The sequence below is a fragment of the Vicugna pacos genome, chromosome 19 (genome assembly GCF_048564905.1).
Source record: "Vicugna pacos chromosome 19, VicPac4, whole genome shotgun sequence".
Taxonomy (NCBI): Eukaryota; Metazoa; Chordata; class Mammalia; order Artiodactyla; family Camelidae; genus Vicugna; species Vicugna pacos.
The window spans coordinates 2995641-3011341 of record NC_133005.1 but is presented as its reverse complement, the minus strand read 5'-3'; the positions used below and the strand labels follow the sequence as shown (position 1 = coordinate 3011341).

General features: G+C 45.5%; 1 protein-coding gene across 7 annotated transcripts in view; it reads left to right on the top strand.

The window, feature by feature from the left end:
* CFAP61 (cilia and flagella associated protein 61) overlaps positions 1–15701 on the top strand; it is a 257667-nt gene that overhangs the window by 101930 nt on the left and 140036 nt on the right. For 6 of the 7 annotated variants that reach the window (XM_072943712.1, XM_072943711.1, XM_072943714.1 and 3 more), the window contains exons 14-17: positions 4643–4769; positions 7502–7579; positions 10994–11200; positions 14185–14319. In XM_072943712.1, coding sequence (XP_072799813.1) covers positions 4643–4769; positions 7502–7579; positions 10994–11200; positions 14185–14319 — 547 coding nt within the window. The remainder of the gene's footprint in view (positions 1–4642; positions 4770–7501; positions 7580–10993; positions 11201–14184; positions 14320–15701) is intronic. The other variant, XM_072943713.1, reaches the window with a different exon arrangement.

Below are 15701 nucleotides of genomic sequence, written 5' to 3'. Positions count from 1 at the left end.
ATTATCTCAAGCATCTTTACTGACCACAATGTCATGAAACTAGAAATCAACAACAGAGAAACAAAGGAGGAAGTAAAGGAAAGCATGGAGATTAAACAATATGTTATTAAAAAAAATGGGTCAATGATGAAATCAAAGTTGAAATTAAAAAATACCTTGAGACAAATGAAAACACAACCACACAAAATTTATGGGACACAACAAAGGCAGTGCTAAGAGGGAAGTTTATAGCGAAACAGGCCTTCCTCAAAAAAGAAGAACAATCTCAACTAAACAATCTAACCCACCAGCTAAAAGAATTAGAAAAAGAAGAGCAAAAAACCCCAAAAGGCAACAGAAGGAAGGAAATAATAAAGATCAGGGAGGAAATAAATAAAATAGAGATTAAAAAAAAAAGGAAAAAATCTGGTTTTTTGAAAAAGTAAATCCACAAACCTCTGGCCAAACTCACAAAGAAGAAAAAAGAGAGAGCACAAATAAGCAAAATAAGAAAGGAAAATGGAAAAATTACAACAAATAACATAGAAATAGAGACTATCATATGAGAATATTATAAAACTATATGGAACCAAAATGGATAACCTAGAGGAGGTGGACAAATTTCTGGAAACATACAGTCCACCAAGACAATCAAGAAGAAACTGAGCACTTGAACAAACCGATCACTAGAAATGAAATTGAATTAGCAATAAAAAACCTCGCTACAAATAAAAGTCCAGGAGTGGATGGCTTCACCGGGGAATTCTACCAAACATACAAAGAAGAACTCATACCAGTCCTTCTCAAACTCTTCCAGAAGAATGAATAGGAGGGAATACTCCCAAACTCATTCTATGAAGCCACCATCACCCTGATACCAAAACCAGGCAAAGATACCACCAAAAAACAGAATTACAGACCAATATCACTGATGAACATAGATGCAAAAATCCTCACCAAAATATTAGCAAATAGAATCCAACAGCACATAAAAAAGACTATACATCATGACCAAGTGAGGTTCATCCCAGGGACACAAGGGTGGTTCAACATACGCAAATCAATCAGTGTAATGCACCACATCAACAAGAGAAAGGACAAAAACCACATGATCATCTCAATGGATGCAGAAAAAGCATTTGATAAAATTCAACACTCATTTAGGATAAAAACTCTCACCAAAGTGGGTATAGAGGGAACATATCTCAACATAATAAAAGCTATATATGACAAACCTACAGCCAGCATAGTACTCAACAGTGGAAAACTCAAAAGCTTCCCACTAAAGTCTGGGACAAGACAAGGCTGCCCACTATCACCACTCCTATTCAACATAGTCTTGGAAGTCTTAGCCACAGCAATCAGGCAGGAAAGAGAAATAAAGGGGATCCAAATTGGAAAGGAAGAGGTAAAATTGTCACTGTATGTAGATGACATGATACTATATATATAAAACCCTAAAAGGTCCACATGAAAACTACTAGCACTAATTGAAGAATTCAGCAAGGTTGCAGGTCACAAGATTAACGTTCAAAAATCAGTTGCATTTCTTAACACTAATGAATCAACGGGAAAAGAAAGTAAGGAAACAATCCCCTTTAAAATAGCACCCAAAGTTATAAAATACCTAGGAATGAATCTAACCAAGGAGGTGAAAGATTTATACATGGAGAACTACAAAACATTGATTAAGGAAATTAAAGAAGACTTTAAAAAAATGGAAAGATATCCCATGCTCCTGGATTGGAAGAATCAATATTGTTAAACTGGTCACACTGCCCAAGGCAATCTACAGATGTAATGCAATCCCTATCAAATTACCCAGGACATATTTCACAGAACTAGAACAAATCATAATAAAATTTATATGGAACCACAAAAGACCTAGAACTGCCAAAGAATTACTGAAGATAAAGAAAGAGGCTGGAGGAATAACTCTCCTAGACTTCAGACAATACTACAGAGCTACAGTCATCAAGACAGCATGGTATTGGTACAAAAACAGACATATGGACCAATGGAACAAAATAGAGAGCCCAGAAATGAACCTACAAACTTTTGGTCAACTCATCTTTGACAAAGGAGGCAAGAATATACAATGGAATAAAGACAGTCTCTTCAGCAAATGGTGTTGGGAAAACTGGATGGCAGCATGTAAATCAATGAAGCTAGAACTCTCACTTATACCATACACAAAAATAAACTCAAAATGTATCAAAGACTTAAACATAAGACAACATACAATAAACCTCCTAGAAGAAAATAAAGGCAAAACATTATCTGACATACATCTCAAAAATGTTTTCCTAGGGCAGTCTACCCAAGCAATAGAAATAAAAGCAAGAATAAACAAATGGAACCTAATTAAACTTACAAGCTTCTGCATAGCAAAGGAAACCATAATTAAAACAAAACGACAACCTACGGAATGGGAGAAAATTTTTGCAAAAGATGAAATGGACAAAGGCTTGATATCCAGAATATATAAGCAGCTCATACGACTTAATAAGAAAAAAACAAACAACCCAATCCAAAAATGGGCAAAAGACCTAAACAAGCAATTCTCCAAGGAAGAAATACAAATGATCAATAGGCCCATGAAAAAATGCTCAATATCACTAATTATCAGAGAAATGCAAATCAAAACTACAATGAGGTATCACCTCACACCAGTCAGAATGGCCATCATTCAAAAGTCCACAAATGACAAATGCTGGAGAGGCTGTGGAGAAAAGGGAACCCTCCTTCACTGCTGGTGGGAAAGCAGTTGGGTGCAGCCACTGTGGAAAACAGTATGGAGATTCCTCAAAAGACTAGGAATAGACTTACCATATGACCCAGGAATCCCGCTCCTGGGCATATATCGAGAAGGAACCCTACTTCAGGATGACACCTGCACCCCAATGTTCATAGCAGCACTAGTTACAATAGCCAAGACATGGAAACAGCCTAAATGTCCATCAACAGGTGACTGGATAAAGAAGAGGTGGTATATTTATACAATGGAATACTACTCAGCCATAAAAACCGACAACATAATGCCATTTGCAGCAGCATGGATGTTCCTGGAGAATGTCATTCTGAGTGAAGTAAGCCAGAAAGAGAAAGAGAAATACTGTATGAGATCGCTCATATGTGGAATCTAAAAAAAAAAACAAAACACAAATACAAAACAGAAACAGACTCATAGACATAGAATACAAACTTGTAGTTGCAGAGGTGGGGGGTGGGAAGGGACAGACTGGGATTTCAAAATGTAGACTAGATAAACAGGATTATACTGTATAGCACAGGGAAATATATACAGGATCTTATGGTAGCTCACAGCGAAAAAAAGTGACTATATATATGTTCATGTATAACTGAGAAATTGTGCTCGACACTGGAATCTGACACAAAATTGTAAAATGACTATAACTCAGTGAAAAAATGAAAAAAAAACTTAGGTATGGATATTCACTACAATTGAAGGCAAAGTAGGTTAGAGCATTTCACTTTACTAATAGCAGGCAGAGCGACACCGTCCTAGTTAGTAATAGCACCCTAATGGCTAGAGAGCAGTCGTTATATGAATGCTGCATAGCACGCAGGGCCCATTACAAAGTGCAGATGTGGAACTCCAGCCGTGATGGAGAAGTCGTCTCCCCTTCACTCCAACCCATGGCAGACAGGCACCAGCACATACTGAACACCTGGGTGCCGGGTGGGCAAGAGCTCCACGCTGAGCTGCCAGCCGAACACACTGTGGCTCTGCCTGCCCCAGGTGCGGAGGGCCACCACCTCGCTCTGATTAGAGACTGACCTCCCCTTGGAGGACCAGGGCTCCAGTGTCCAGGACCCCAGTGTGGGTAGAGCATGGTGGCTGAGCGTGGGCCTCCCCACACTGATCCACCCCAGTTGTCACCCCTGGCAGCAGCCACGGGGAGATGGGGAGGTGCCGGGATGGGGAACAGATCTGGGAAGACCCGTCATGAGGTGATGGTGGGAGGCGGGTACCACGTGTGAGCCGAGGCTCCAAGCCTCGGACACGCTTTGTTGTCCTACTCGACTTCCTGCAAGAACACGAAATCAAAGATAATATTATCAAGAATTTTAAGACTCATGAAGCCAGCCTGGCCTCAGTGTAATTTATTAATTTCTTAACATACTTAAAAATTTGGGGAAGAATTTAGCTTTTTGTACAAAGTAAATATGACATAAAGCACGGTGCCATTTTAAATTAAATGAATTTTAAAAGTTTATTTATTTATTTATTTAGGTTGGGGAGGTAGTCCGGTTTATTTACTTATTTTTAGAGGCGGTACTGGGGATGGAACCCAGGGCCTTGTGTGTGCTAAGCTTGTGCTCCACCGCTTGAGCTCTACCCTCCCCCCAAACTAAATGAATTTGAAGTGTCACTTCATGTTGTCTGGTTAATGGTAGCATCAGTGACTATTCTTTTTACCTTATTCTTTGTCCTCTTTTAAACATGTGTTTTCCAGATTTTCTAGAATGAAGAGTTACTGTTGTAATTAATCAAACCCCAGTGTTATATAAAATATCTTATTGGATATTATTTTATGTAAGTGTGATGTGTTACAGTTCTGTCTGCATTCTGGGCAGCGGGAGAGCACATATTTAAGTACTTTAATCTGAAAAAGAACACGTGTCTCTCATTATCCAGGTCCATCACTATAAGATTAGCCACTGTCTCGGATACTCCCGGGGTTGAAAAGCTTGTCAGCACCCTCATGCTGAACAAAAGCATATTGGAGGATTTGAAGCAATACAACGAGGCTCGCAGGGACCCTGTAAGTACCTTCTGTGACCAGACCAGCTCCTTTTCCTTTTGCTGTGGGACCAGTATGACCACGTAGGTTCAACCCCAAAGTTTCCTCGGACCCAGTGGGAGAATTGCAGGGTGGGGAGCAGCAGAGGTGATGGAAGCAAGAAGAAAAGAACAAGGAAAGTGAGGTTTAAGGACGTAGGGCTGTGCTGCTCACACAGGGGCTGGTCACATACCCCAGGTCCTCACCATGGGGATGGAAAATTTGGACTTGATCCAGGCAAGTGTCACAAAATAAGGTAGATCCCAGTGGTTGGAACAGGCAAATCTGAGCTTGAGCCAAGTTAGTGAATCTGTGGGTGCCTGTGCCCAGACCACCCCAGCAGAACCCCACTTCAGCCCCTCTGGGTGGTGAGTCGGCCGACGTGCTTTTGTTGAGCTCAGTCAAGGACTGCATTGTCTGGGGAAGATCCCGCATGACAAATGCTGGGTTCTCTCTGGTGCAGTGACTATGCTGGGCTTCCCCCATAGCAGAGGGCAAGCTAGTTGTGGTCCTTACATCATCACCGCCTTCTTGAGGACCATGCCAGTGGACGTCCCCAGCCATGGAACAATGCATGTAGTTATGGACATAGTTGCTTTTTGATACATTTTGTTTAAAATGTTTCTAATTGAAGTGTAACCAATAGAAAGTTCGATGGATTTCACAATTCGCATACACCATGTAACGAGCGCCTGTTTTGAGAAACGACTAACCCCAGCCACCTTCCCCTCCAGGTAGTCAGTTCCACCTTGACCTCTAAGGTCATAGATGCCTGTTTTTGAGCCTCATTTCTGACACCAGGCTGCTTCTGCTCAGCAGTGCTTGTGAGATTCGTCCATGTTGTGGCGTAAAGTACTTCGTTACATGAAAGCACCGCAACTTATTTCTTCCAATGCTGAGGTCGTTTGGGGGAGTTCCCAGCTACGGGCTCTTTTGAATAAACCTTTTAGTTAATTTGTAACTCAAATTAGAGGGAGACACCGAACACCTAAACGTGGTAAAATGTTTAATGTTTATAAAGGTGTTGGATTACAGTAGAACTTCCCTCCAGCACGTGTTTTTGTTCGTTTGTTCATTTGTTTGCTTGGGTTTCTCTTAGTCTCTTTGTTTCTTCATTTTTTTGTTCCTTCCCTCTTGACTTGCCGACACAGTATGATGCAGGGGCCCTGGTTCTCCAAGTGTGGTCTGAGGAAGCCTAGGGAGTCTCCGAGACATATTCAGGGGTCTGTGAGATCAAAATGATCCTCATGATAGAAGTCGGAAATTATTTTCCCTTCCTGCTGAATTGATATTCCCACGGATGGTGGGAAAGTCATGGTGGACAAAGCCCCAGGGGCCCTGGAGGGGATCGAGGCAGTGGCACCGCGGAGTTGTTTGAATTGCACGCTGAACCAGCAGGCTTGTCACAGAATAGCGTTTTTACTTGAAAGAACAGCTGGCAGACAAAATACGGTTATTCCATCTTTAGGAGTTGGCAGACATTTTCTTTAAAATGAAGGAGGTGAGGGTGTCTCTCTAAGAAACCACCTGACAGCATTGGTCCCCTATGATAAAATCTAAACGTGCAAGAATAAAAGTAGAATTTTGGAAGGCCAGTACCTGCCACTGTCAGCTTGTCAGCTTCCCAATACTTAAACGAATTTTTCTGATGAGACTAATGGTGATATTACCTGATGTGATGTTTTGATATTTCGTGATGAAATAGACCAACATTCGGAAAACCTGCATAAGCTCAGTGAACCTGTATTTCCCAGATAAACAGTGCATGACGTTACACGACCATGCCTAGGTAAAAGCTTCCAAGTGCACAAGACACCAGTGAATTTTATGTTTTTATTTTTTATTTTTATTAAGAAATCAATGCATTTTGATATGGTAATATGTACAAAGTTCACCAACATGGTTCCAGATTCCATGCTGAAACTAATCTGTGAAACACTGCCACTTGTTGAGATCCAGTGTTGCATCAAAGCAGAACGTCCGAAATTATCTGAAAAGATTGTTTAAACACTTCTCCCTTTTCCAACTACATATCTTTGTGAAGACAGATTTTTTTTGCATATATTTCAACCAAAACAACATATTACAGCAGACTGAACACAGAAGCAGGTATGAGAATCCACTCTGTCTTCCATTAAGCCAGACATTAAAGAGATTTTCAGAAATATAAAGCAATGCTAAAAAAACCCTGACTTTTCTTTCTAAATATTTTTGTCAAATTAAAAATTTTGTTTTAATTGATAGTCAAAAATTAAGAAAATAATTAAAAAATTTCTCAGTTGCAATTCCTAATACGGAAAATAATGATGGACGTTACACACAGGACAAAGCTCTTTGCAGTCCCCGGGGCGCAGGGGTCCTGAAGTCACAGCATGTGGTGCTGAAGCAGACAGATTCCCAGGCAGAGGGCTGTGGTTTGAATCAACAGATCCATCCCTTACTGGCTGGGGATCCTGGCAGGTGAGCCTGCCAAGCCTCATTTTCTGGTAAATGAAGTAGAGAGAGTGACAATACTTATCTCACAGGGTAGCAGTGAGGGTCAGATGAGTGCAGGGAGGGTGTTCAGCCTGTGACCTGGCCCAAAGGTAAGTGGCGATGGATGTTGGCTTTCCCGTTGTCCTTAAGTGATCCTGGCGGACACCCTTTACTGACGCTTCCAGAAGCAGCAACAGCGATAGTTTTAAGGGCTTTGCGATCTCCGCTTCTCTTCTCAGGACGGGACGCCCCTGCAGGTGTTTGTGGCCGAAGTTGCAGAGCAAGTGGCGGGCGTCGCGGTGATCAGAGATGAGATGGTAACTTCTTTTCTTGAGTGTGCCTTTCAGCATCGTGAGTTACCACACGATGCCTCTTTTGAGGTTTTGTTTTTACTTATTTAATATGAACGTCTCCCTTTTCTGAAGGATACAGGTCTGTTTGCCTCCCGCTTGGCAGCCTGTCAAGTGTAGGGATTTTTTTTTTCAGTTCAAAATGTTTAAAATACTACAAAGAGTACATGAAAACATTCACATTCTAAAAATTCAAATAACCTTCCACCACCGGAAAAGTCCCACCTCTCTCCCCAAAGAATTACTCCTACTGATAGTTAGGTATTTATTCCTTCCAATATTCCTCCTTGCACTTAATTACATGCATCGTCTATGTGTGCATGTGCGTGCATGTGTGTGTTCCCAAGAGGACATCCAATTTTAGTTTTTCCCAGTGCACAGCCAATTATTCCAAAGTATTTACCGCTGAGTCATCCCTTCTTTCCCTGCTGATTTAAAATGCTGCCTTTACATGATGAAGCTTCCTTGTGTCCGTGTCTGTTTTCCCACGATTCTGCTCCGTGGACTTGCTTGTTGATACCTATGACGTCATCATGTGCTGTGACGTCTGGTAAGGGAGCCTTCTTTTACTTGTGTTGTTTTTCCCCTGAATTTTTTTGGTTTCACTTGGGCATTTTCTTTTCCAGATAAACCTTGTCATACTTACTACAAACTTCGAGCCTGCGTAGATTTGGTAGCACAGTTCAGGCAGAACTGAAGATTATAATATTGAAACTTCCCTTCTAGGAACGTGGCTTGTGGAAGATATCCTTTATCAGGTTAAGGAGGTTCTCTCCCATTTCTGGTTTACCAAAAGGCTTTATTATGAGTGAGTGTTGAATTTTAGTAAATGTGCTTCAGGCTTATGAGATGTTCACATGGCTTTATTTCTTTAATGTAGTCAAACTAGCCTCGCTCTTCGATTGATTTCTCTTTTGACTCAATGTATCTAAGGAATTCTTAGAGGGCAGAGGTGGGTGGGGCCTCTGGGTCCACACACATATAAGATTTCATTTGTCCTCACTCCTGGATACTCATTCAGCTGTGACTGGAACTCCTCAGCAAATCATTTGTCATCAGAATGTTGATGTTTTTATCTCATTGCCTCCTAGTATCCAATGTCACAGATGAATGTAAGTAAATGTATGTTTGTTTGGTTCCTCTCTTGATTATTAATTTTTTTCTTTTTATTTCCAAAATTCTTATGAAGGACCTTATGCCTCTGCTGAGCTTGAGAACATCTTTCTTCCGTGATTTCATTTTCTCTGTTCTCTTCTTAAGTGCCTTTCAGATGGAACTGATCCTTCACTGTCTCTTATCTTTCATCTCCTACTTTTTAATCTCTTGTCCTGCTTACTCTTCATTCCAGCAGATTTCCTTGACTTTGCCCTCCAGATCCCTAGTGCAGCGTTCGGCCACATCCGCTCTGTGACCCAGGCCTCCCGTTGGAATTTTGATGTCAGGGTCCGTGTATTTAATTCCAGGTCCCCTCCTTGCTTTCTTATTGTTCCTTTCGTGTAGCAGCTTGCTCCTTATGTTTCATGCAGGATCCTTTTTGGTATCTCTGAGGACACTGAGTAGAGGTTTTAAAAAATTCTCCTCTGTTTGCTGGATGACCTCTGCTTCCTCTGGAGTAAGTCGTATGTCTCTCTATTCTGGCCTTTTGCATTTGCCAGTTTTCCTCAAAAGCCTGTCAGTGTCAAGAATGAGGGACTAAGTTATTGGCGTGGCTGGCTGGCTGGCTGGGGCCTTGACGTGTGTGGGTCTGCCCCTCCCCTCTGTCTGATGGGGAGGGAGCGTCCGTTTCTGGCTTCTGCTCATGGTGCTTGGATGGAGGACTGGCCAGCAGTGGGCAGGGACCTGGAGTGGCCCAAGGTAGGGAGGTTTAACCTAGTGGCAGAAGACGTTGATGTTCCCTTCACAGGGTAAAGTCGTCTTACCCTTTTGTCCCCATATCTCCCCCACAGTATTTTTAAAATAACTTTTCTTGTTATTTTCAGGGGCACGGGACTGGGGGAAGGTTGAGGCACATGGCCTGTCACTCTTTTTGTCCAGTGGCCTTTGTGGCTGGATCTTTGCTTTTGTCTTTCAGTGATTTCTCAGCCCTATACTTACTGCTAGTTCTGTGTTATAATGGGGGTGCCGCCTTGGTAGGTACAGAAAACTCTTGGGGTTTAGAGGCAGTACAGGGCCAGCGCAGGTGGAGGGTCAGACGGTGCCAGAATTGCCCTGAGTCACGGCTGTCAGCGTGGTTACCCTGAGCCCCTGTCCCCTGGGCTTTGTGGCAGAAGCTGGAAAGACTAGGGGCCTTGAACAACCCGTTTTTCCCGCCCTTTCTAGCGCCAGTCTTGTCAGTCACCGCGTAAATCAAATTCCTTGCATCCTCAAGTCCTCTTCTTGAAGGTGTGCACTGAGGACACTTTTACTGTGGAAAGCCAGGGGAAACACGAGCAGGTGCTCTCCAACCTGCGTGTGGTTTGATCTTCCCTGCGTGATCAGGTGTGCTTACTGCCTCCGTCATGGGAGAGAGTCGCACTCCCTCTGGATCAGTCCCCGCGCCATCACAGCATGCACGGCCAGTAGGCGGGCAGGGTGGGCTGGAGCAGCGCACGGTGCAGTGACGGAGCCCTGCTTCCCTCCCCCGGGCTGGGCGACGAGAGATGCTGATCAGAATCAGCCCGCAGAAGCGGGGGCGGCGGACCTGATCTTTCCTTTCACAAGTCTGCTCACGGGTCCTTTAAACGACCTCCCCCCATGTGAAATTGTAATACGTCATTATTTTCTTGTTAGGGACTTCGTATTGAAGTTGTATATCTAAATTCATCTCTGTCAAACGCTCTAGAATAAAATTATTCATAACTTTAAAAAAATGAAATACCTCGGAGGCATAAAAATGCTTAAAGGATGCTTATGGGCGCAGGTTTATTGTAGGCCTGCCAGCCGCACGTGCCACGGTGTGTGCCTGTGGAACTGCACGTTTCCACGTTGGACCGAGAACAGAGGGCAGGAATGAGCCCAGAGACGGGGCGGGGGGGCGGCTGTCTGCCCGGTGCCGGCCGGCTGGCGCCCCCTCCCGGCCCGCGGCGGTGAGGCCCGCGGTCCGGCCACCGGCCCCGCGCGGGCGGAGACTCGGCCCTCGGGGTTTGCGGCGCAGCTGTGAGCAGCCCGGGCCGAAGCGCCGAGCCGCCTCCCAGAAGCAGAGCCACCCAGACGAGCGGCCTTCGAGAAACACAGTCTTTCTAACTCACAAAACATTCACAATGAAGACGAGGTAGGAAATAACAGGAGGGAAAAACGCGTTTCTTACTGTGGTGTCTACAGCGATTTTGCAAGGCTGTTTCTCAGAAAATGCACGCCAGGTGTTTGCAACGTTCTTAGATGCCCTTCTCGCCTCCTGTGCAGGACATCGAGTACATACGATCCCATTACAACATTGAAGATTTCATCTACTTCAGCCACCACCAGCGCGAGGAGCACGGGCGCCTGTACCACTTTGCCCTGAACCCCGTCTTTCGGCACTACACCAAGTTTTTTCTGAAGGAGATCCTCCGCTTAGGGTACAAGTCCTGCCTCTACTACGCTGTGTACCCGCAGGCCAAGGAAGGCAAGGTAGGAGGCTGTCCCGAGTCACTCTTCCGGCCGATGCGCGTCCACGGTGTCGTTTGTGGTGTTTGTCGTTTTGTTCCTTCCTCCCTGCACGGAGTGTGATGATAACACGGCTTTGAATTTCACACGGCGTGTTGAGTTTGGCCCTCCATCCTGCCGTGACGATCCAGAAAGCTTTGAATTTCTGAAACGATCACAACCAATATAATTAGTAGAGCAATCTGTTGGCTTTTCCACATCAACGAAACAGAGACTGAAAGCTGTGTAAAAACGCTCTAAGGGACCTGGAAATCAGATTATTTCTTACCTGCGTTAGTGAATGCCAAAATGTCCTACCATGTCCTGCAGGCAAGGAACATCCTAGAAGTGAACGCATAGAATAAATCAGTTCAGTCCTGAGGACTGGGGTGCCACCACGGTGGTCCAAACAAGCACATAACACCCCAGAAAAGTGACGGATAAAAAGTAGGGGATGCGTGGTGCCGATGTAACCTTTATGTGGTAGACACGGCTGTACCTGCGCAGTGCTTGTTACACTGACTGAGAGCAGTGCTTTGGGACAGACACGTGTGCCGTGTACACGTCCTGCTCACGCACACGCACAGGCTCTTACTTCCGTCTTGCTTTCCTTTCTCCTGCTTTAGTCTTCTTCATTGCACTTTTCACTAGCTAAAATGGTATCTTTTGCCATGAAGCTAGAGGTCCTCTTCAGAGCTGTATCCCCAATGCCCGAAGCATCACACTCGCATGCACACACATGCACGCACATGCACACACACTCACATGCAGGGCTCTGCTGGCTCCACAGGCAGGGGCCTCTTTGGGCTGGATCCTCAAGGTGTCCTGTCCTGCAAGTTGGTCCTGCCATCACTGACAGTCTTGGTGCTCAGCTTGACGTGGACCTGCAGGTTGATAAGACTGAACTTCTAGACCAGGTAGAGGTTGTTCCATAAGCTCCTTTTCGTGACTGAAACGACTCTCAGCCTCTGCCTACAGTCTGAGATTGTCACGTTTCTTAGTTAACACTGAGAGCCAAGTGGACTTTTGCAATGATTCTAATCATGAAACTTAAAAACAATCTAAGGAATATTAGTGCATACACATAACAGCAATTTTACCAATATATCTTTTTTAAAAAACTATTTTATTTATTTTTTTGTTTGGGGGGAAGTAATTAGCTTTATTTTCACTTTTTTATTTTAATGGAGGGACTGGGGATTGAACCCAGGACCTGGTGCATGCTAAGCACGCACTTTACCACTGAGCTATACCCTCCCCTCTAACAAGGTATCTTATTTAACAAATACCTTTTGGAGAAGAACAGAAGGAATGGAGAAGAAAGGAGAAAAAAAAAAAACACGGAAAAGATTAGTGGTGAATGTAGACTCTGCTCTAGTGATTTTTTTTTCCTATCAAAATGCAGCCCAGCAGCCATGTGAATGCCTGAGATTTGAACTTAATGAGGCGGGAAGGTCACAGTTTTGCCTGGAAATCCTGGTCCTGCAGGATTTCTTTTACCTTCGCATTTGGCCAAGTGCCAACCTGGTGACCTTCAGGATGTGATATTAAATTCTCAGCTTTTATTCACCATGTAGCCTGCATGTGCCCAGCTGGTAGAAAACCCTTTGGCATCCATCACGAGATGTAGCACCTTGAACTGAACATTCATATATTTAACTCCATGGTATAGGATTGGGACCATGTTACACACGATCATATATGTAACATAGAAACACATTCGAAACAGAGTTCCTCTCCTTCTGCACTTGGAGTTGATTTACACACTGTACTTTGAAACAAGTACAAGCAGCAAACCAAATAATGTAGATAAGAATCTCCAGATTCTCCTATCAATCCCTAGCTGACTGTTGTAGAAGTAAGCTTTTGGCTGACATCACGAAGATGGTTTTCTTAACACCCTTCTGCCAGAATAGGCACTGAGACATCTTCCAGGCTTAAAAACAGAGCTTTGGCTACAGATGCCTGAGTTCTGTTTTTCAGTGTGTAGGACCAGGCAGTGAAATTCAATGGTGAAGGATTTTAGAAATCCTTTCTAGAAGCTCTCAGAAAGCCCATTTTTAGGACAGCGAGTGAGTCATCTGTAACCCATCTTATTTATTCAACTACATCTGTAGCTCTGTTTTGCTGTTGTTGCTTTCCAGCTTAACTTCAGTGATTGTGACGTTAAAAATTTGGGGTTTGACCGTTTAACTCTTGAGGTTTAAATGGTTGAAATACCCTGAACTGGTTTGGCCAAACCCCTAAGATTCCATAAATGTGAAAGAAACAAAGATCACCATGTTCAGTTTTCTCTGCCAAGTTTAAAATTTGGGTAAAATTCATATTTAAAGCATTCCCCTGAAGTATGATTTATTGTAGCCCATTTCAGCGAGCACAAATCTGGCTCATAATTTAGTATTAACATAAATCAGAATAATCTGATCCACCATCCTCCCCTCCCCCCGCCCTGCGGTTTCATCCTTTAGTTTTAAAACGTGTATTTCAGCACAAAGATCCAGCTGAAGCCGCTGTGACTTTCACAGACGGGAAGATTTTCACATCCGCGCTGCTCTGTTGCCCCTCTGATGACATTTTTATCAGAGCAGCTTGTGCCAAACACGCAAAGGTTACCAGGACGCAGATAACACAGCTTAATGGGGTCAAATCAAGCTGATTCATGATCACTGTGGAGAAGAATATTCTCCTGGGGGAAATACTCGTGCTGAAAAATCCCATAAACCAAACCACTTGTTTATCTGTCATTCCCGCAGAGATAGTAATGCAATTACTCTCGTAATTATCTTCATTAGTGTCAGGCATTATCTACGATTCATTCCTCTGCGCGGAGCGTGTGTTTGTTGATTTGCCGGTCCCCCCACCTCTCGGGGCTGGCCGGGCGCGCAGTCCTGTGTTTGCAGAGCCGCGCTCGGCATCTGTGCGCGCGGCGCCCGCAGCCTCCGCCCTGAACCCGAGCTCGCCTCTCGCAGGTCCAGCGCTCCGGCGCGCGCTCGCTGACGTCCGCCCTGCATTACTTGGTTCCCGTGCGGCCGCGACGACAGATTGTCTACCCTCTGGAAAAGCTTGGCACCAACGCTCCATCAAAGGAGGTCTCCGAGGACGCGGTGGGTAGCCGGTGGCAGCAGGCGGGGCGGCGCGGAGCCGGCGCGGGCGGGCGTGGCAGATGGGGCGGCGCTGCCCGCGCGACGGGCGGCTGCTCCTGCATCCCCCGCGCCTGCCTTGGGGGCGCCCCCGCCCCGGGCTCCCCGCGGCCCCTTCCCTCCGGCGGCGGCTCCTTCCCCGCGCGCGCCCGGAGCAGGAGCCGAGGGGTCCCTGGCGACACTCCCCGCGGGGACGCCTCCGTGTGGAGCCCACCTCCCGGCACCGTTCTGGTGTTTACCCCTTTGTCAAAAGCAGATTCCACCGCCACACCCCTTTCCCTCGTGCCTCGCTTTCGGGTTTGACACAACACAGCTGGCTGCCCTGAGGACCTGCGGGTCTGAGTCCTGGGCGCCGTCCGTTAACTGCTCCGCGGGGAGCGTATCCGCCGCCCTGGGCGCAGGTGGCCTGAAAATGCACGGCCCGGGGCACTCGGTTCCAGAGCAGGAGGGACGGAAACCCACCGTAGATTCCGCTTCAAATGGAGGTGGATGTGCCGTGGGCACACGCAGCCGTGCTCAGCGGCGTCCCTGGAAACGCGACTGTCGGGTGGACTCACACGGAGGCGTGTGCAGTTTGTGTAACCGCCACTTACCAAGGGAGGAAAAACATCCCTCCGTGGGCTGACGTTTATCCTTGGTGAAGGGGAGGAGAGGAAGGCGGAAAGTCGAGGAGCCGCTGAGCAGCGCTGGGTGCGGGGCTCTGAGATCAACAACCCACCGCAGCCCCGGGGTGGGGCGCGCAGGACGTGGTCGTCCCGCTGCCCGCTCCCCTCCCGCCTCACGTCCTGGGGGGCGGCGTTCCCACCGAGACCCACGCGCTGCTCGCTGTGACCAGGCTGCTCTAAGTCCTACATCTTAGATGTAGGACTTGGATATATTTTCCAGATATCTTTATATCTGGAAAATCAAAAATACATTTATTTTTATTTTCTGATAAATGCTAAATTTGTATGTGAGTAGAGACCAAAACCAAACAATTCTGCTTCCCTCTCCAGCTCTTAATGATGGAAAATGGGAAACGGAGGATAGTAGAGAGTCCTGCGAAGCCAGGCTTCTCCTTCTGTCTGTGCTGAGGGACCTTTCTTCTGCTTTTTTTAAACGTACAATCCCTCGTAGCCTGATAGTTCTGTGAAACGTGGATTCCTAAAAAAGGAGCTTTAAAGGCAAAGGCAGAATTCAAGTCTGGTGTTTCATCATTAGGTTTAACAGACACAGCATCACTCTGTCCAGTTGCTCAAAAGCATCTGAACGCAGAGGGGGCGCATCTCAGCCCAGAGACTCCCCGGGACTCGGCACTCGAGAGTCAACAGTGTGCAACTCTTGGCCGGTTTTGGATCTTCTATGCC